The following is a 16,982-nucleotide window of genomic DNA, read 5'->3' as shown; positions in this document are numbered from 1 at the left end:
ATGTGCAAGGCAAAGCTGGCCCCTGCAGAGCCAGGTCCCTGGCAGCACCCCACCACGGTGCCCAGGGGACAGCAACAAGTGCCTTACAGGGAGTCCAGGTGTCTCCTGTAACCCTGCACCCCCACCCCTAGCACCCACAATGCTCCCTGCATCATCCCCAGGAACCCACTGATGTGATCCCCTCCCTCCTTCCCCCTCACATGTATTTACACTCTCTCCATCCGCAGCACCCTCCAACCTGTACCCCACGTCCCCTTCCACCTCCCCACCAGCATGAGCACTCCCTCTCAACCCCCCCTCAGCACCCTGTGCCTCACCCTAGCTTGCACTAGTGCAAGGAGACACTCCTGTACCGCCCTGACCTGGATCTTGGGAGCCCCAGCACCCTGCTGCCTCCTGCCTGCTCTGCACCAGCTCTCACCCTGCTCTATGGGGGTCTGAGCGGGACACACACACACACACACACACCTGTGGGCAACAGCCCCACAACCCTGCCTGGGCTGAGCAGCAGGACCAGCAGGGCCCTGCCCCCAGTGCTGCCCTCAGCCCACAGGGCTCAAGCAGGTGACTGGCAGGAGCTTCGTCCATTTGCCTGGCGATTTGCATTTGCCTCCAGAAATAGATATTTACGTCTCCTCCTGGGGCGGGGGACAGCCCTGTCGCCCGAGATCTGCTGCCCCATGGGACTATGAGGCAGGAGGTGGGTGGGACGAGGCCCTGGAGCAGCGTGGCAATCACGAGCTCTGCCACCCACTCTTGCAATGCTCGGCACGGTGCTGAGCCCACAGCTCCCCCGGGCCTGGGCCCTCACGGCTCCCCCAAAGCCTGGAGGTGTGGGGCCTGGCCCCACAGCTCCCCCAAAGCCTGGGGACGCGGGGCCTGGCCCCACGGCTAGGGCCCTACGGCTGCCCCGGGCTTGGTGACGTGGGGCCCGGCCCCAAGGCTGCCCAGAACACCGGGCCCCACGGCTCCCCCAGCCCCGAGGACGCGGGGCCTGGCCTGGTCCCGGGGCCGTACCTCAGCCCCGCCCGCCGCCCGTCGGGCCTTGCCGCCCCCTCGGCCTCGCCGGGCGCCTCCATGTTGGACGGCGCCGCTCTGGCCGCTCGCCTCGGTGGTGGCTCCCGCCCAATCCTCCCGGCCCCGCAACCAACGAGTGCAGCGGCCAGAGCGGCGCTTGTATAGCTCCTCCAGCCGCGCGCTTCCGTTCCCGCCTCGGTGGCTGCGCTGTTGCCGTGGAGACGGAAGATGGCGGCCGCAGGTCAGCGCTCGGCCGCTCCCGGGCTGCGGAGGCGGGGGGGGGGGGGGGGGGGCGGTACACGGCGGGGACCACCGGCAACCCCGGATTGCCTGTGCACCGGCGAAGCGCGCCGGGGGGCACGGCGGCCCACCGGGGCGGCTGCTCGGGGCGCTTCGGCCTCCCTAGGGACTGGGGCCGGGGGGGAAGGGGAGGCCTGGGGATGTGTGGGAAGACCAGAGGGGACACGGGGGCCGCGCAGGGAGAGGACACCTGCGTGGCGGCTGTGTGAAGGACGGCGGGTGGCATGGGACCTGGGGATGCGGGGAGCTGCCCCCTTTCCCTGCCACGTCCCACCCTGTGGCTCCTTTCCAGGGAAGGAAGGCCTCAGCGCAGCACTCTCTTGCCAGGACATGGGGCACCCCCCGTTGTCCTGGACTCCTCGTCCCTCCAAGCACCACCTTACCTCCTTTCTCCGGCACTGCTGTGCTGCTGTCCCCAGGCAGAAGCAGGCAGGAGGGCTCTGCCTCCTCGCTTGTCCCCAGCTAGCCTCGCTCCCTCACTGTGTCCTCATCTCCTGCCTGAGCAGCTGCCCCAAGTGGGGTGCGCGGTCCTGGGGTGGGGCCAGGGAGGGTGATGCTGGGACACAGCGTGCCCAAACCTGCCCCCATAGCATGGCCTGCTCAGCACTGCCCACAGAGCCGTCGGCAGCTTTAGGGTTTGTCCAGCAGGAGAGGTATGAATAACCTGCCCGGACACTGCTCCCTGGGACTCTCACGTCTGCCTCGTCCCGGTGTTTCTTCACATCTGTTCCCTGAGGTTGGGCTGGTTGTGAGGCTGGAGGGTGGGAGAGTGAGACCAAACCTGAGCCCACTGTGCGGTGAGAAGAGAGGGGAGACAGCTTGTCTGTGAAAGCCTACAGACCTGGGGCAGAGCACAGCTCTGCATGGCATGCTAGAAACTGGCAGAAGCTGCTGTTGGTTTGACCCTGCTTTAGGTTTCCTGGCAGAGAGGTTTGTGAGGTGCAGGGTGGTGCATCTTACCCTGCCAAATGAAACCTCTGCTCCTCCTCCAGGTCCTGGCCACAGGGAGAGGCGACACTGAGCCCCTCAACTCCAGACCATGAGCTGGCTCGGCCACTGGGGATGCCAGGGCTGAGGGCTCCAACGCCCAGGCAAGGAAGATGCTCCAGACCAGCAACTACAGCCTGGTGCTGTTCCTGCAGTTCCTCCTGCTTTTCTATGACCTCTTTGTCAACTCCTTCTCAGAGCTGCTCCGCACGGCCCCCGCTGTCCAGCTTGTTCTTTTCATGTGAGTGCCAGGCGGGCACAGGGGGTAGCGTGGTGGGGCAGGAGGGCTGGGGTCTCACCATGTCTCTCTTGCTGCAGCATCCAGGACATTGCTATTCTCTTCAACGTCATCATCATCTTCCTCATGTTCTTCAACACCTTCATCTTCCAGGCCGGGCTGGTCAACCTCCTCTTCCACAAGTTCAAGGGGACCATTCTGCTGTCTGCAGCCTACCTGGCGCTTAGCATCTCCTTCCACATCTGGGTTATGGTAGGCTGGGGCAGGCTTGGGGCTGCTGGCTTCTTCTGAGGGCAGGCAGCACAGGCAGCAGTCCCTCTCCCACAAGAGGAAGGCCACGATCTGCCACCGCAGGGACAGTTTGGTGTCCCCCTGTGATTCCCTATGTGACCCCCTTGATGAGTTGGCCTGGAAGGGAGCTGCCCTATCCCGGCCCCTTCCCCAAGAGCCATGACTTGCTGGAAAATCCTCTTTCCTTGTGGAAAGCCCAGCAGCTGCAGCTCTGTGCTGGCACAGAAGCCCACAGTGGGGTAATCCTTGCTGAAGTCTGTGACAGCAGCTCCTGGTTTACCTGGGATTAATCCCCAACACTCAGAGACGGGGGACAGCTTCTTCCCTGCTGGCATCAGGCAGCACCAAGGGCTCTGTCGAGGCAGCATCTTCCCTTTCTCTTCCCCCAGCTGAACTCCCTCCTGTCCTCTGCCCCAGCCGCTGCAGGAGCAGCCCCTATACCCTGCCCGCCCCTGGGCACCCCTCTCCATTGGGCTCTCGTCCCCCTGCTCCAGCCTCTGAGTGAGGATCTGTCCCCACCCTGCTGCCTTAGGGCAAGGGAATCGCTTAGAGCTGGGCAGGGGGCTGCGCTGTGTCAGGGTGCCCAAGGTGGCATCACATGCCGGTGCTGCCCACGCTGTCCGGGCAGGGGATTGACAGGGATTTGCAGGGATCTGAAGTCTGAAGCTAGAATAGGTCCTGACTTGCTGGCTAAATCCCCTGAGCTGCTTAACCTTTGGGGTGGGGGGCTGCCCCCCCAGGCCGGCAGTGTTGCCCCTGGACTGTGCACAGCTTCAGGGCCAGCAGCACACCAGGCTGAGGGAGCCAGAGGTGCGGGGGGCTGCTCCCAAACTAATGCAGGGGTTATCCCTGGTTCCTGTCCATCTGTCTGCCTCAGAACCTGCGGTGGCGGGACTCCAGCCGCTTCGTGTGGACCGAAGGCCTGCAGACCCTTTTTGTTTTCCAGCGGCTGGGTAAGGGCTGGTGGTTGCAGGGTCCCGTGAGGGTTCCTGCCCCTTTCAGGGGGCCTGTGGGGGTGAAGGTGACCCTCATCCCCCTCCCTCCCGCAGCGGCCGTGCTCTACTGTTACTTCTACAAGAGGACAGCGGTGCACCTGGGCGATCCCCTCTTCTACCAGGACTCACTCTGGCTGCGCAAGGAGTTTGCACAGTTCCACAGCTGATGGCTCCCCTCGGGCTCTGGGCGACCCACCGGCTCTCCCTCGGCTCCCTGGCAGCCCCCGCCGTCTCCCTGCACCTCTCGCCCCCCCTGGGGACGGCTCTGGCTCCAGCTCTGGCTCCAGCTCTGCCACCTTCCTCCCGGGATCCAGCCATTCTGCCAGCACTGCCACAGCTCCTGTGGGTGCTGGGGGTCGGCAGGAGGCTGGCGGCGCATCCCAGCTGTGCAGCAGGAAGGTCTGTCCTGGCGCCACAGCCCCCATTGGGACTCGAGCGTTTTTGTAAACGGTAAAGAAATAAATCGGAGACGTTTTCCAGTAGCTGCCTGGTGTCCGTGTGCCCCGGCTGCTTCCCTTCCTCCCCGTGCCGGTGCCTGCCATCCCGACAACCTTACCGCAGCTCAGCGCTGGGCTTGCAGCCCCAGAACAGGGCTGTTCCCACCCCGCAGCGTGGACCGCTGGGCCCAGGGGAGGCTCGGAGGGGGCGTAGGCAGAGCCGGCGGGCAGCCGCGTGCGAGGCTCGAACCCGGGCAACGCGGCCCGGTCCTCCAAAGCCACAGAGAGGGCGGAGGGAGCGGTTAGACGCCTTCCCGCCGAGCGCTCCCGGAAGTGAGGGCGGCGGCGGCGGTTCCCATGGAGATGGAAGATGGCGCCCAGGAGTGAGTGCGGGGCGGCGGCAGGCCGGCCCGGGAGGCCGCGGTCCGGGCCCGGGGGGCAGCGGGGCGCGGGGGAGGGGGCCACGGGGCGGGCTCGGGGGTGCCGCCGAGCCAGCCAAGGCGCAGCGGGGCCGGGAGGGGGGTGCAGCGGGGCGGGGGCGGGGCCGGGCCCTCCCAGCCCATGGCCGCCTTGCGCCCGCAGGCCGCCAGCGCTCCTCGGCACCGCTGCAGGTCCTGCTTTTCCTCAACGGGTGGTACAGCGCGACTTACTTCCTGCTGGAGGCCTTCGTCTTCGTGTACAAGGGTGAGCCCCCCCACCCCACCCTCTCCGGCCCCCCAGGGCAGCAGCTCCCCCCGCCCTGAGGCCCGGGGCGTGCTGTGGGTGCAGGCCCTGAGGGCAGCGGTGGCTGTGCCCGCAGTGCTGCTGCTGCCGTACCCCTTCACCAACCTGGTGCTGGACGTTGTGCTGCTCTTCCTCTACCTCGGCACTGAGGCCACTCGCATCTTCTTCGGTAAGTCCTGGGGACAACGGCGTGTCCCCCAGGGTGACACGGGGCTGCAGAGCCCCCCCCGCAGGAGCTTGCTGGGGCACAGCTGGGGGTGCAGTTTACCGTGTCCCCCCACTGCAGAGTCCTGAGGGGGGCCACTCCACTTCTAACCGCACACCCTGCAGGGTCCAAAGGCAACCTGTGCCAGCGGAAGGTGCCGCTCTCCATCAGCCTGGCCCTGACCATCCCGGCAGCTGTGATGGCAACCTATTACCTGCTGCTGCAGACCTACGCCCTGCGCCTGGAAGCCATCCTCAACGCCACCCTCCTGCTCTTCTACGCCGTAGAGCTGCTGCTGGGCATCTTGGCGCTGGTCTCCTTCTCCAGGTACTGTGGCTGGGCCACACCATGCGGGGAGCTGGGTGACACCGGGGCACCGCAGGAGCTGGCACACGAGCTGCTAGGCTGGTTTGGTGCCAGCACATCCCCTTCTTTCCTTCTTCACAGTGTGGATTCGTACTGAGGCCTTGTGCCGCATCAAAGGACTAGGCATAGAGCAGCACAGGTATGCGAGGCAGCGGGCAGCCGGCCTGCTGCCAGCTCCACCTCCCAGGCTGGCCCCGTGCTGGTGCCCATGTGCAGGGATCCCCACCCTGCCTGCTCTCCGCTTCGCCCACAGCACATGCAAGCGACCTGCCAGGCAGTACCCAACCTGCTGCCACCCAGGATGCGGCCCCCAGGGCTTGTGAAGCGCAGGTCAGTTCGAGGTACGGAGAATTATTTTTTTTTTTTCTACTGCCTTCTCAGAATAATTCACTATTTTCCAATAAATATTTATTTTTACCTGGTGCCTGGGCATGTGGCTTCCTCTGGGGCAGCGGGCTGGGCATAAAGCGGTCAGGAGCTTCCAGCACCACACCACTGCCCCACAGCGCTGCCTGAGGGGTGCAGGAGCCCCCTAGAAGCCTCAGAAAACAACGAGGGCCAGGGACAGCAGGCACAGAGGCACTAACAGGCCCCACATACTGCTCTTCCCTCCCACAGAGCCACCCTAGAACACTCCCACCCCACTCATCACCTAAAAGACCATCGTAGGGAGGAAACGCGACAAAGAGCCCTACAGCGCCATATAAAAGATTGACAACGTCATCAAGTTTATTACACAATTTTCAACCTATCAGAAAGACAAACAAATCTAGTCACTGCGAGCAGGAGGGGCAGCGCCTCGCTGGGTGGTTAATAGGGGTTTGCTCTGCACTTTTCCCCACTATTTTGAAAGAAACTAAAAATTTGTGTCGTTAAGTAAAAAAACAGAACTCTCCCACCGAGCGCTCCCCCCAGCAGTCACCCGCTAAGCCGGCACCTCATGGTACTTTACAAGATTTTTTTTTTTCTTTTTTTTTTTTGTGTTTGTTTGTGGGTCATTTCAACCTAAAAGACCTCCGGAGCCGGGTTTCTCCTGTCCAGCAACAGTTCAGAGGGTGACACTGCCCGGCTGGCAGCCCCTGGGGCTGACACCCACCCTGGAAATCACCCCACGTCTCCTCAGCTCGCCCCGACCCTCATGGGCTCTCCCTCTCCTGCCGAAGGGACCCACACGGGGCCTCACAGCCTGGAGAGACACAGGGCTGGGGGGGGCTCCTGCTCAGCTGCCCACTGCTCTGCACAGATAGTCCCCTGCCCCACCACCCCTGGCCTGGCCTGCGTGACACAACCGAGCTGCCACTGTGTGTGGAACTGCCACATTGCCTGTCAGGAAAGGGCGGCCGGGGGGGGGGGACGACAGCTGGGGAAGGGACAGCACCCCAAGCACCCATGGGGGACAGGTGGTCCCCGAGGGCAGCTGGCTGGGGGCGTTGCAGCCTGCCCTGCCTCTTCCACTTCCTCTAAAACAAGGAAGGTGCTGCAGGAGAGGCTGGCTCTGCGCAGGGCCCTGCCGCACGTGTGGGAGACGAGTGAGCACAGAGGTGGCATGCCGCCAGGCAAGCCGGAGGGAAACGCTGGGCGACCTCCAGCTCAGCCCCAGCCCCCGCGCCCCGGCACGCTGCTCCTGGGCAGAGTGGAGAGGGCGAGCAGGGACAGCAGGCCCACGGAGGGGATAGGCTGTGCTTCCTCTCCAGCAGGGGCAGAGAAAGGAGCGTGGCACCGTGTCCCGAGCTGGGACTGCTGGGATGGTGGGCACAGGAGCGTCTCCAGACAAGGCCAGAGGATGGTATGTGGCAGAAGACCCTGCACCGCTTCCAGCGAACCCAGGCAGGGGGTCGGGAGCCGTGTGCCTCCAAGCCAAGGGGTCCATCCCCTCCAGCCACCCCCTGAAAGGGCTCACAAACCTCTCTCCATGGAAAAAAAGCACCATTTCTCTTTGGGTCCGGGTGTCCACAGAGCGGAGCAGGGCGGCCCAGGCGTTCCCCGGCTCCCCGCCTCTCCCCGGGAAGCAGCGGCAGCTTTGAGTGCGGGCAAGGGCTCAGGCCCCAAGGCCACGAGGTGTCGGTGGGAGTCCCGCCGGGGCACGGCACGGCTTTCCTTGGGCACCCGGAGAGCTGGGGGTGGCGGGGAAGGGGCCCAGGGGTGGGTCTAGAGCGGCCTCGGTCACGTAGTCCTGGTCGAGGTGAGGAGATACGAGTCCATTAAAAACCACTTACTGCCAAACTTCCTGCAGGGAGAGACAGAGGAGCAGTCAGAGCAGTGCCGAGCCCCCTTCCCGCCGCCTCAGCCCTCACCCTGGGAGGGGACCCCCAAGACCCCACAGCAATGGCACGGTACATGTGGCAGCGCCTCGGCACCAGCTCACCTGTCTCAGTGGTGCCGGTCCCTCTCTCTGTCCCTGTCCCGATGCCGCTCATGCTCCCGGTTCCGCTCCTGGAAATAGTCCTCGTGCCGATCCTCACTGTGGAGCAGGTCCCGGTGTCGCCGGCTGCTTTCACGGGACCGGCTGGGAGAGCGCTCCCGAGATCGGTGTCTTTTCCTGGGGAAAAGAAGAAAAAGCTTTTGGTCACCCCAGGGAAGGATCTCGCTGGGGTGGGGACAGAGAGAGCGAGCAAAGCCCCACGGGGGGGTACAAACGAAGCCACCCCGGCACCGCTGGTACCTGGAGGAGCTGCTGCTGGCGCCCGTGCTGTAGGACTTGGCTTCGATGCCGTGCAGACAGTCTTTGAGGGACGAGAGGAGGACGCGGCACCGCTCATCGTTGGCGACGCGGGACTGCTTGATGACAGCGATGGCCGTGAGGAGGGTCTCGATGGCGTCGCTGTAGTCACCTGGGGGGGAACGGAGCAGGGCTGAGGGATGTGGACCTGCCGTGGGATAGGGTGGGGGGGACACGGCAGGAGGGGAGCGCAGGAATAAAATCACTGTTACCTGCGCTGGCGCCAGACACTGCCTTGGAGATGGCGCTGCTGGAGATCGCTCGGTTCCTGTTCATGATCTCCTCAAACTCCACTTCGCTCACAGGGGGAGGCGGCGGGCCGAGCTCCCGGCTGCACAGGAGGCACACGTGGGGGTCAGCATAGCCCCCCCAATTTGATCGAGAGGCATGCAGCTCCCCTCCGCCCTGTCTCACCTGCTGTGGTTGTAGGGGGCCACTGCCTTGCCGTAGGTGTCTGGTGGAGGACCCAGGGCTGCGTTGGGTGGGGGGAAGAAGGCGGGGTTGAGGTGCAGGGCAGGGGGGACAGCTCCCGGGGGTGGCACAGCCAGGTGGGGGGGCAGTCGAGGCGGCGGGGGCATGAGATGCTGGTAGTGGATGCCAGGTGGGGGCGGGGGGACGCCAAAGCCGGAGGAGAGGGGTGGTGGGGGTGGCATTGGCGGCGGGGGGAGCCCCATGAGGGGCAGGGCAGCGGGGGGGGCGGTTGAAGAAAGGCAGGACAGAGGGGGGTTTCTCCACACGGGCAGGCGGCAAGGCATTCTCTGTCGGCGTGGCACGGCCATCCACTGAGTCCACGGAGTCTCGGGAGTGGGCCCTCGGCGGCACACCTGCAAGCGGCACAGGAAAGAGCCATGAGCCATGGCCGGAGGGCCTGCAGGTCTCGGAGACCTCCTCCTCTTCCTCCCCACCCGCGGCAACCAGCGCAAGGACCATCCTCTCCCGCAGCCCCGTGAGATCTGGCCTCGGGAGAGCTCAAGGTGCCCAGAGAAAGATCCAGCCAGCCAAATGTAGCCTCCGCTTCCAGGTGTCTCAGAGAAGGTACCAGCTCTCCAGCAAGACCCTGGCTGCGCGCACGGTGCCCCCAGGATGCTGCTCTCGGTCAGTGGGGCTCTGCAGAAGCCGCTGAGCAAGCAGGTTACAGGGACAGAAGCGAAAAGCCACAAGAAATGGCGAGAGGTCCCCAGCAGAGAGGTCGCTGGGTCCTGAGTCCCTGAAGATGTTAAATGACCCGGAGAGCCTGTGATCCTCACAGGGGTTCAGAAAGGCCTGAGCGTGGAGGAACACGAGGGGACAGAACCCAAGTGCCAACAGCAATGGAGCTGCTGGAGGAAGGAAAACTCGGTGCCCATCGGCCCTCAAAGAGGACAGGAACCCTTGCTGTGTCCAAAGAGGCTTAGAGGATGAGACAAGAGGAACGATGGAGGGCACTGCCTCTGCCTGAGCCCCTCAGGGGAGACACAGCTCCCCACCAGGCCCTGCTGCTCTGATGGCCACCAAATGGAGCAATTTTTGGGCACCGGCACTGCCGAGCTGGCTGCCAAGGGTTCATGTGAGCGAAGCTGCGCCGGCAGCAAGCCGAAACTCAGCCTCCCCGTGCCCGGGGGCAAAGGGTGAGAGAAGGGAACATGCCCTGCTCCACCAAAATGCAAGGGCAGGTCGGGACATGGTCAAACAGTGCATGGTGCTGCCAAGCAACAGATCACCACGGGCACCGGAGCTGAAGGAAGGGTGTGAAGGTGACAGCTACCCCACTGCAACTCAGCCAGGGTGCTTCAGGAGAAGGGCTTTCCTTGCATGAAACGGGCCATGGGATCTACAATGACCACAGCTGGCCAAGACCTCCTCATACACGCTCCTGCCAAGACAGTCCCTGCGGCTCCACAGAGCCCCCCGGCATGGGGCTGGGGCGTCACATCGCTGCGGAGTGAGGCGAGGACCACCTATTGCCATTGTAGAAAGCCCACGGCCAGGCCCCAGCTGGAATACTGCGTCCAGTGTTGGGCACCTTACCTCCGCAGGGATGGACAAATTCTGGAGCAGATCCAGAGAAGAGCTACTAATAGATATGGAGGGTCTTAGCTATGTTGATAGGCTGAAGAGCTTAAGCCCATTCAGTTTGGAGAGGAGGAGGAGGAGGCTACGAGGGATCTTCGCAGTGTGTGAGCACCTAAAAGGGGATCACAAAGACTCGGGTCAGGATCTAATCAGACTCAGCAGCAACAGGAAACAACCCCCAGAGACTCCTGGCAGTGTCCCCCCCACCCCAAGGTCTCGGTGGGTTCAGCCTGACAGCTCTGCTGGGGACCTGCGGGACCCGTGGGAGCTGCCGCGCAGCGTGGAGCCCCCCCGACCCACGGCGTGCCTTCGCCTCACTCACGTTTGCGAGCCTGCGCCTCGAACTGTGACAGGTTCTGCCGGGTTGCCAGCCTCACCTCCACCTTGTCCCCATTGAGGATTTTGCCAGGCAGAAGCTCCAGGAGTTTATGAACCGAGTTCTCAGAGGCAACCACCACCTCTGCGTACCTGTGGCAGAGCCCAGAGGTCAGCCAGCAAGAACCAGCCCCCAGGAATTCACCCCCTAGTAGGAGGTAGGGACCCCTGGCCAAACCCTGGCAGAAAGCACCCCGGCACCACCTCCCGCTGCCTTCCCTGGCAGCCAAACCCAGCATGGTGTTACATGCCGCCTCCTCCCTGCCCCGTGCTGTTTGGGAGTCTCTGCTTTACTATCCATCCCAGCTCCAGGCACATCACCTGTGCCAGCCAGGAAAAGCACTGGCTGCTCCCTCACTCCCCACAACACAGAGGATGTGGCCACAAGGGCCTGGCTCCCCCACTCTCCCGCAACCCCCTTGGCTCTCACCCTTTTGACTGGCCGTTGGCTCTGTTCTCTGCGAATTTCAGCTCCACTACATCGTAGACACCAACCGAGCGGATGGTCTGGATCAGCTGCTGGTCAGTCGTCCACTGAGGGGAAGAGGGGAGAGGCCGGTGTCAGCTCACACAGCCCATTGCAGGGCCTGGTGCCCCCCAGCTTAACCCAGACTCAGGGGGCTGGGACACAGCGCTGGAGTACAGACACCCCCAGAGCCCCTACAGGGAGTTTAAAATCAACCTCGAGTCTGAATCAGGCCCAGTGCACGGCTAACAGAGGTGCCTATGTTCTCTGGACAAGACAGACCCTTCTCAGAACCAATCCCATATCCATCAACGGGCGAAGGGGACTCGCCTGCGCAGCCCCCAGGATGGCAGAGCCAGGTGGGAGCAGCAGTCGCCGTGAGGGAGGCACCACAGGTGCTGGTCACTTGCCCCAGACTGGACATGAAGCCCCTCAGGTCTACAAACTCCTTTTCCCCGAGGATGACAAGGTCAAGCCCAGCTCACAACCTGGCTTGGTACACTGGGTCAGCATGGATTGAGGAGGAACAGCACCCCCAAAGAGCCCTGCAGCCCCTCGGCGGTTTCTCTGGAGGACCCCCACATGTGTACACACTGCAGGAGACCCAAACCGCCCACACCGGTGGTCTGGAGACCCCCCTCCCACAGGCAAGCACAGCCAAGGAGTGGTCACACTCACCCAGGAGAAGCTGCCCACATAGACGGCAGCTCTCTTATTGCGCAGCCCGCTGTAGGTGTACAGGATGGCGGGAGATTTGCTGTTGGGCTTGGGGGGTGGCTCCTGTCGGATCTCCGGGGGTGCCTCCGAGCTGCTGGTGCGGCTTTCGGGGGGCTGCGAGCTGGCTGCTAACACGTCGTCGTAGAGGTCCATCTGATCAGCATTACTGAACTCAGAGTCCTGCGAGGGGAGACAGCGTGAGCTCCTCCGTAGGGGGGAGACCCCGCGGGTGAAACCACAGCTCAGAAAGAGACCTGCGGGCTGTTAGGAGCCAAAACGGAGCTCTGCAGGACCACCCCATTCTGCCGGAGTCCTCCAACACCCCCCAGCAATGACGTCCAGCAGAAGCCAAATCCCAACCACCACAGGCGATACTTAAAAGTCATCCCACAGTGCCACCCTGCCATGCTGGGGGCTGCGGGTGAGCAGTGCTGGAGGTCACAAAGCCTCCTTCAGTTCAAAAGCAGCCGCCCCGGGTCAGCGAGCACTGGCGCGCACGAGCTCTTCGGGGACAGCACAAGCCGAGTCCAAAGGTTTCGCGCCCAAATCACTTGTCTTGGGTCAGTTCGCAGCCAGAAAGCAGCAAATCACTGCCATGAACCAAGCCACCACAAACAGATCCAGCGCCTGTTATCTCACAAGCCACCTCCCCATGCCGAGCCCTGTCCCCTCCCTCCAGTGTCACGCCACCATCTCTTTGACAGCGTGGCCCTCTTTCAGCGCTTCATTTTCGCAATGCAACTCCCCCCTGGCCCAGCAGACCCCTCTCAGCACTGTACTGCTCTTCCTCGCTAGTGGCAAAGCCACGCCGTGCCCTGGGCTTTTGGGCACCCCTCACTTGTGCAATCCACGCCAGCACCTGCTCTTCCTCCTGGGCAATGTGGAAATCCCTCTTGCACGTCCCCACTCCAGCTGCCCAGCTCTCCGACGGGCCAACACTAATGCAAGCCCCACAGCAACGGGATCAACACCTCCTTTCCTCAGCAATGAGCATTACTGGCACTTAGAAACCAGGGTGATGGGCTCTGCTTCATGATCCTTGGCATAACGCTGGGGCATTTTTGACACATAAGGAGGTGGAGAAGGGAGGAATACTCCAGGAAGCAGAACCACGAGGCTTTACCCGACTGGTGACCTGTGCTGGCTTGATTTTCCTCCTCCCAGCTTCAACTACAAGCCTTTTGCTTTTCCGTCCGCTCTTCTGCTGAGCTAAAGCACCCGCCTCGCACAAGCAGAGGACTGGCTCACTAGGGTATCAGCTGGCCCGAGCAACGGGGCAAGACGCAACTTGCTACTCAGGGAGGCTACCAGGAAGCAGCACACCTTTTGTAAGCGTGTGAGGGCAAGAGTTCAGTGGTGGAAAAACCAAACGGCCTTGACAGATGAGCCTCTCGCTCCTTGGCAGGCACACGTTTCACAAGTCCAGCCTGGGGGTTCCACTTCCACCGTCAAACCCTGCTGGCCTCGCAAGCTCGCTCATTTTTGGGGCAGCAGAGCCCTCTTCAGGGTAGGAGCCACACACACCGCCTGCACACACAGATGCACACACGCCGCCTCCCCTCGGCGGCGCAGCCTTTCACGGCATGAACCAGCCGCCGAGGAAGCTTCTGAGCTGCGAACTCAAGTGTCCTAGATCTGCCTTCCAATTCCCACTCTGTTCTGGGCTATATTTAATTTGGAGTGTACAGTGAGTGCTGTGTTTACTACGGATCTTCAAACTAATTGCTCACCCGGATTCAGCATGCGCTGATCATCATTTCATGCTACAAATTACTATGTTAGGATCTGTCCCACGGGAACAACACACAGGTCCTGCACAGCACAAAAACCAGTGGTTCTGCTCCCAAATTTTTAATTCTAGGACTTCAAAGGCAGTTCGGACAACATCTTCTGCTAGAGATAGTGCAAGGTGATTAAATCCCCTGCACTGTGATGGTCAGGGGACAGCACATATAAAACACAGCCCTTTGTGAGCTCAGGGGAGAGGCAAGGAAGGGTGCGCAGCACACAGCTTTCAAAGGGTCACAGAAATACATAAAAATCAGACCGTTTTCCCCTAGATACTCTTGACAGCAACGTCCATTTCTAAGGCAGGTTCTAACTTCTGCATCTGGCTATTTCAGCTGCAGAGCTGATGAAAAGATTACAAGAATTTCAACTGGGAGCAGTATTTTTGCACTCATTCTCAAAACAGCTCAACTGTTTGTTTAATCCGCCTCCCACACTCCTACTCCCCCCAAATGCCTTTGGACATGGCCCAAGGCTGGAGGATTTCTGCCTCAAAGTTTCAGAAAGTTGAGAACAAAAACAGGGGGGCTAGAGGAGAAATTGCTCAGGAGCCCTCAGTTATGCTACTTAGTGGATGCTTCAGCTTGGGAGTGATTAGACATCCTCTGGGATGTCTAAAAATGCTCTCCTTTAAAAACTGACAGCTTGACGGGAAGCTGGTGTAAAAGTACTCACAGCCTAAGCACTCACAGTCCACTCTGCTGGTCTCTGCCCCTGCTGTCACACCAAATCTGCAGACCGTCACTTGAAGCCCATGGTAGCAAGAGGCTTTTGCATCACCCGCTGCCCCCCCAGCAAACACCTTCGCTGCCCTTCAAACCCCGACTCGACAAACGCGCTCCGAACCCACATGCGACAACTTGCCACATGCACAGGGATGAAGCCGGGCACCGGTGGCAATTACCACGTGTGCTGTGGGATTTGGAACCACGCCGGTGCCTCTGGTGTGCCACAGGGACCGTGGGGCAGCCACAGCACCTTCCCACCATGCTTTGATCCCAGGCGTGGCACCATGCACAGATTAACTCTGGGTTTGTTTCCACCGCCACACAGCCCGCGGTGGACGAGGTGCTAGAGTCGGCAGCCTTGATCACCACCTCCAGCTTTAAGAAGCCTCCATCTACTTGGCCGTGTCAAAGATCTTTTGTGTACTGTCCCTCAAACCTTCCAGCTAAATTTTTCCATGCAGTTTCCCACTGTGCAGCCAGGCTTGCTCCATCCTCCTCTCAACGCTGCTTAACTTCTTTAATCCCAAAGATCCCCCAGTCTTGACCGAGACCAGACCAGACCCATCAGAGACCCTCTGAGCAGACATTCCCGCGTCAACTCAGGCCACTGCTTTTGTCACCTTTCTGCTCCAGGCTTCCCAGGAGCCGAGCCTTCATGGAAAAGCCTACCTGCAGGCACAGGCAGGACAGGCAGCGCTAGCCCATCTCTGCAGAGCGCCTGTGACGCGGCAGCGGAGTTCTCCCATTCCGTCCTCCCACCTGTTCCTTGCTCATGGGTTGTCCGCTGAGACAGTACAGACTTTCCAGCTCACACCTGCCAACATCACAGCTCTCCTTCTCCAGACAAAAGATGTCATGTCCACGTTCACTACTTCCCTTCGGCGTTCAGAGTAATTGCCATAAATGAAATTTCCTCGTTATTCTGTGCACTTCAAACCTCCAGCCCAGCGACCTCCACACATTTTCTTGATTTGCACCTTCCACCCTTATTCCTGCAGCAACCCAGCTCTCCCTTCCGCTCCCAAATCCAGGTATATCTATTTCCCAACTCTGCCAGAAGCAAATTGCATGAAAACATACAAACTGAGGCTACTCCTAAGCCAGAGCAGTTCCACGTCATCCCAGCACAGTACTAGATAGTTTAACTGGTGGGGAATTGGGGAGCTTTTCCGGAAGGACACAGAACGCAGCGTTCCAGTCAGAAGGTGTCCAGGCAGGACTGCCCGGCTGCTACAGGCAGCACAGACATTTGCTTTGCAACTCACCTTTCTCCTGAGGTTCCTGTTATTTGGGCAATGTCACAGCCACCTTGGACCCTGCCCTTCTCCGGAGCAACAGCTCTCAGCAGAGAACTCCTGCTTCTTCCCAGGTGGCTGGAAAGCGCCTCGCAGTCCCCTCAGCCCCAAGGCAGGTAACGCAATTTCTGCCATTTCCCCTTTTCCCTGAAGGTCTAACCCACAGCATCTTCTCACCCGAGAACCTCCCGCCTCCTCAGAACAAAGGCTTTGTCACCCTTAGCTCCTCTTCAGCTCTCCAGGAGCTCACAGTGATTCCCTCCTCTTTGGATTTTGCTTCCAGTTCATGCAGCTTGCCCTCTAGCACAGACCAACTTTCCTCCACGGGCTTTTCACAAAAGCTTTTAATCTTCAAACATCTGTGTTCACTTGCTCTCCCAGATGCCTGAACTCTCTAAAATCTGCTTCTCTAACAGCTACACCCTGCCCTTCTCTGTCACTGCTTCCTGCAAGTCCCACACAGCCCCAGGGTGGAAGAGGTGGCACACTGGCATCTCTCCGGCCGCAGCAAATCCCCACTAGAGCTTCCCGGCCTCAGCGGTCGCACGGGTTTGGTGCTCCGGGTCCCTTCACTGTGCAGTTCCCTGACAGTGACCAAATCCAGACTGGAAGAGTCTGGATTTCTCACTTCTCCAACAAGGCTGCAACTTTCCCCTTCGATCCCTGCTCATCACTGCCGTGGCAAATGTCCTGATCCAAACCTTGCCTCCCACCCTCAAACATTTTGTGACCAGCCCTGTGTTGAACCTCCAGTGAAACCTGCAGAAAGACCCTTTACTCATGGCTCGAGGCGGCAGCCGCCAGGATTTAGGAACGCCCCCAGCCCTCAGTTCCCCACAGGGACTCTCCAGCACTGTGCCACCCTTTCCAGGGCACACCAGTTGCACCTTTCACCTCCGCTTAATGTGTCCACCTCAGCCGGTGGGCACGTCCATGCTAACCGCTGCAGCGCCTTGCTAACGAGCTGGCCGATGGCAGTGACAGTGCTCCCTCCCAGAAGGGGAGACTGGCAGCCCCAGTCCCATGGCCGGACGCATGGCTCACCTGGTTGAACTCCTCGTCGGCGTAGATATCAATCAGATCTACTCCCTCGGACATATTTCCAGAGGTGGGAGCAGGAACCCGGACTGGGACCGGGGTGAGGCAGGAAGACGGAAGGTGCACTGCAGCAGGGGGAGAACAGGGTCAGTGAGGCACCGGAGACACTCTGCTGCCCTCCCTCCAGCCCCCTCTGTCCCCGCCCCCCCCCCAGGACTGTACCCCCCACTTCCCTGCAGGCACCG

General features: G+C 61.2%; 4 protein-coding genes across 8 annotated transcripts in view; 2 read left to right on the top strand and 2 right to left on the bottom strand.

Annotated features, from left to right (window-relative positions):
• Positions 1–1,802, bottom strand: part of LOC106631130 (lysosomal membrane ascorbate-dependent ferrireductase CYB561A3) — a 4,320-nt gene extending 2,518 nt beyond the window's left edge. Inside the window, exon 1 of one of the 5 annotated variants that reach the window (XM_055721883.1) lies at positions 1,701–1,802. Coding sequence is in view for 1 of the 5 variants with exons in the window: in XM_055721880.1 (XP_055577855.1) it covers positions 1,018–1,079 (62 nt within the window). In the remaining 4 variants the exon portion in view is untranslated. Of the gene's footprint in view, positions 90–362; positions 579–1,017; positions 1,130–1,700 lie in introns of those variants that run through there. The other 4 variants (XM_055721880.1, XM_055721882.1, XM_055721881.1 and 1 more) reach the window with 4 other exon arrangements.
• Positions 1,125–4,310, top strand: TMEM138 (transmembrane protein 138). Its single transcript, XM_055721889.1, has 5 exons — positions 1,125–1,258; positions 2,310–2,545; positions 2,623–2,794; positions 3,711–3,786; positions 3,883–4,310. The coding sequence occupies exons 2-5, from the start codon at positions 2,418–2,420 to the stop codon at positions 3,993–3,995; spliced, it is 489 nt and encodes a 162-aa protein (XP_055577864.1). The 5' UTR covers positions 1,125–1,258; positions 2,310–2,417; the 3' UTR covers positions 3,996–4,310.
• A 128-nt stretch (positions 4,311–4,438) lies between these two features.
• TMEM216 (transmembrane protein 216) lies at positions 4,439–5,981 on the top strand. Its single transcript, XM_055721891.1, has 6 exons — positions 4,439–4,648; positions 4,848–4,949; positions 5,065–5,157; positions 5,319–5,520; positions 5,641–5,698; positions 5,813–5,981. The coding sequence occupies exons 1-5, from the start codon at positions 4,636–4,638 to the stop codon at positions 5,654–5,656; spliced, it is 426 nt and encodes a 141-aa protein (XP_055577866.1). The 5' UTR covers positions 4,439–4,635; the 3' UTR covers positions 5,657–5,698; positions 5,813–5,981.
• A 282-nt stretch (positions 5,982–6,263) lies between these two features.
• On the bottom strand, positions 6,264–16,917 carry CPSF7 (cleavage and polyadenylation specific factor 7). Its single transcript, XM_055721862.1, is given in 10 exon segments — positions 6,264–7,786; positions 7,925–8,098; positions 8,222–8,390; positions 8,491–8,609; positions 8,693–8,973; positions 8,975–9,102; positions 10,653–10,798; positions 11,136–11,239; positions 11,850–12,068; positions 16,744–16,917. Coding segments are annotated over 9 exon segments (1,389 nt in total). The 5' UTR covers positions 16,798–16,917; the 3' UTR covers positions 6,264–7,786; positions 7,925–7,929.
• Positions 16,918–16,982: the final 65 nt, after the last annotated feature.

The sequence above is a fragment of the Falco cherrug genome, chromosome 10 (genome assembly GCF_023634085.1).
Source record: "Falco cherrug isolate bFalChe1 chromosome 10, bFalChe1.pri, whole genome shotgun sequence".
Classification (NCBI taxonomy): Eukaryota; Metazoa; Chordata; class Aves; order Falconiformes; family Falconidae; genus Falco; species Falco cherrug.
The sequence above is the reverse complement of the archived record's forward strand: the minus strand, read 5'-3'. Positions and strand labels throughout refer to the sequence as shown.

Coding starts and splice junctions, on each gene's coding strand:
- TMEM138 (XM_055721889.1), top strand. CDS start 2,418: ATGCTCCAGACCAGCAACTACAGCCTGGTGCTGTTCCTGCAGTTCCTC. Junction 2,546..2,622: donor GTCCAGCTTGTTCTTTTCAT/GTGAGTGCCAGG, acceptor CTCTTGCTGCAG/CATCCAGGACATTGCTATTC. Junction 2,795..3,710: donor CCTTCCACATCTGGGTTATG/GTAGGCTGGGGC, acceptor TGTCTGCCTCAG/AACCTGCGGTGGCGGGACTC.
- TMEM216 (XM_055721891.1), top strand. Junction 4,950..5,064: donor CTTCGTCTTCGTGTACAAGG/GTGAGCCCCCCC, acceptor CTGTGCCCGCAG/TGCTGCTGCTGCCGTACCCC. Junction 5,158..5,318: donor GGCCACTCGCATCTTCTTCG/GTAAGTCCTGGG, acceptor CACACCCTGCAG/GGTCCAAAGGCAACCTGTGC.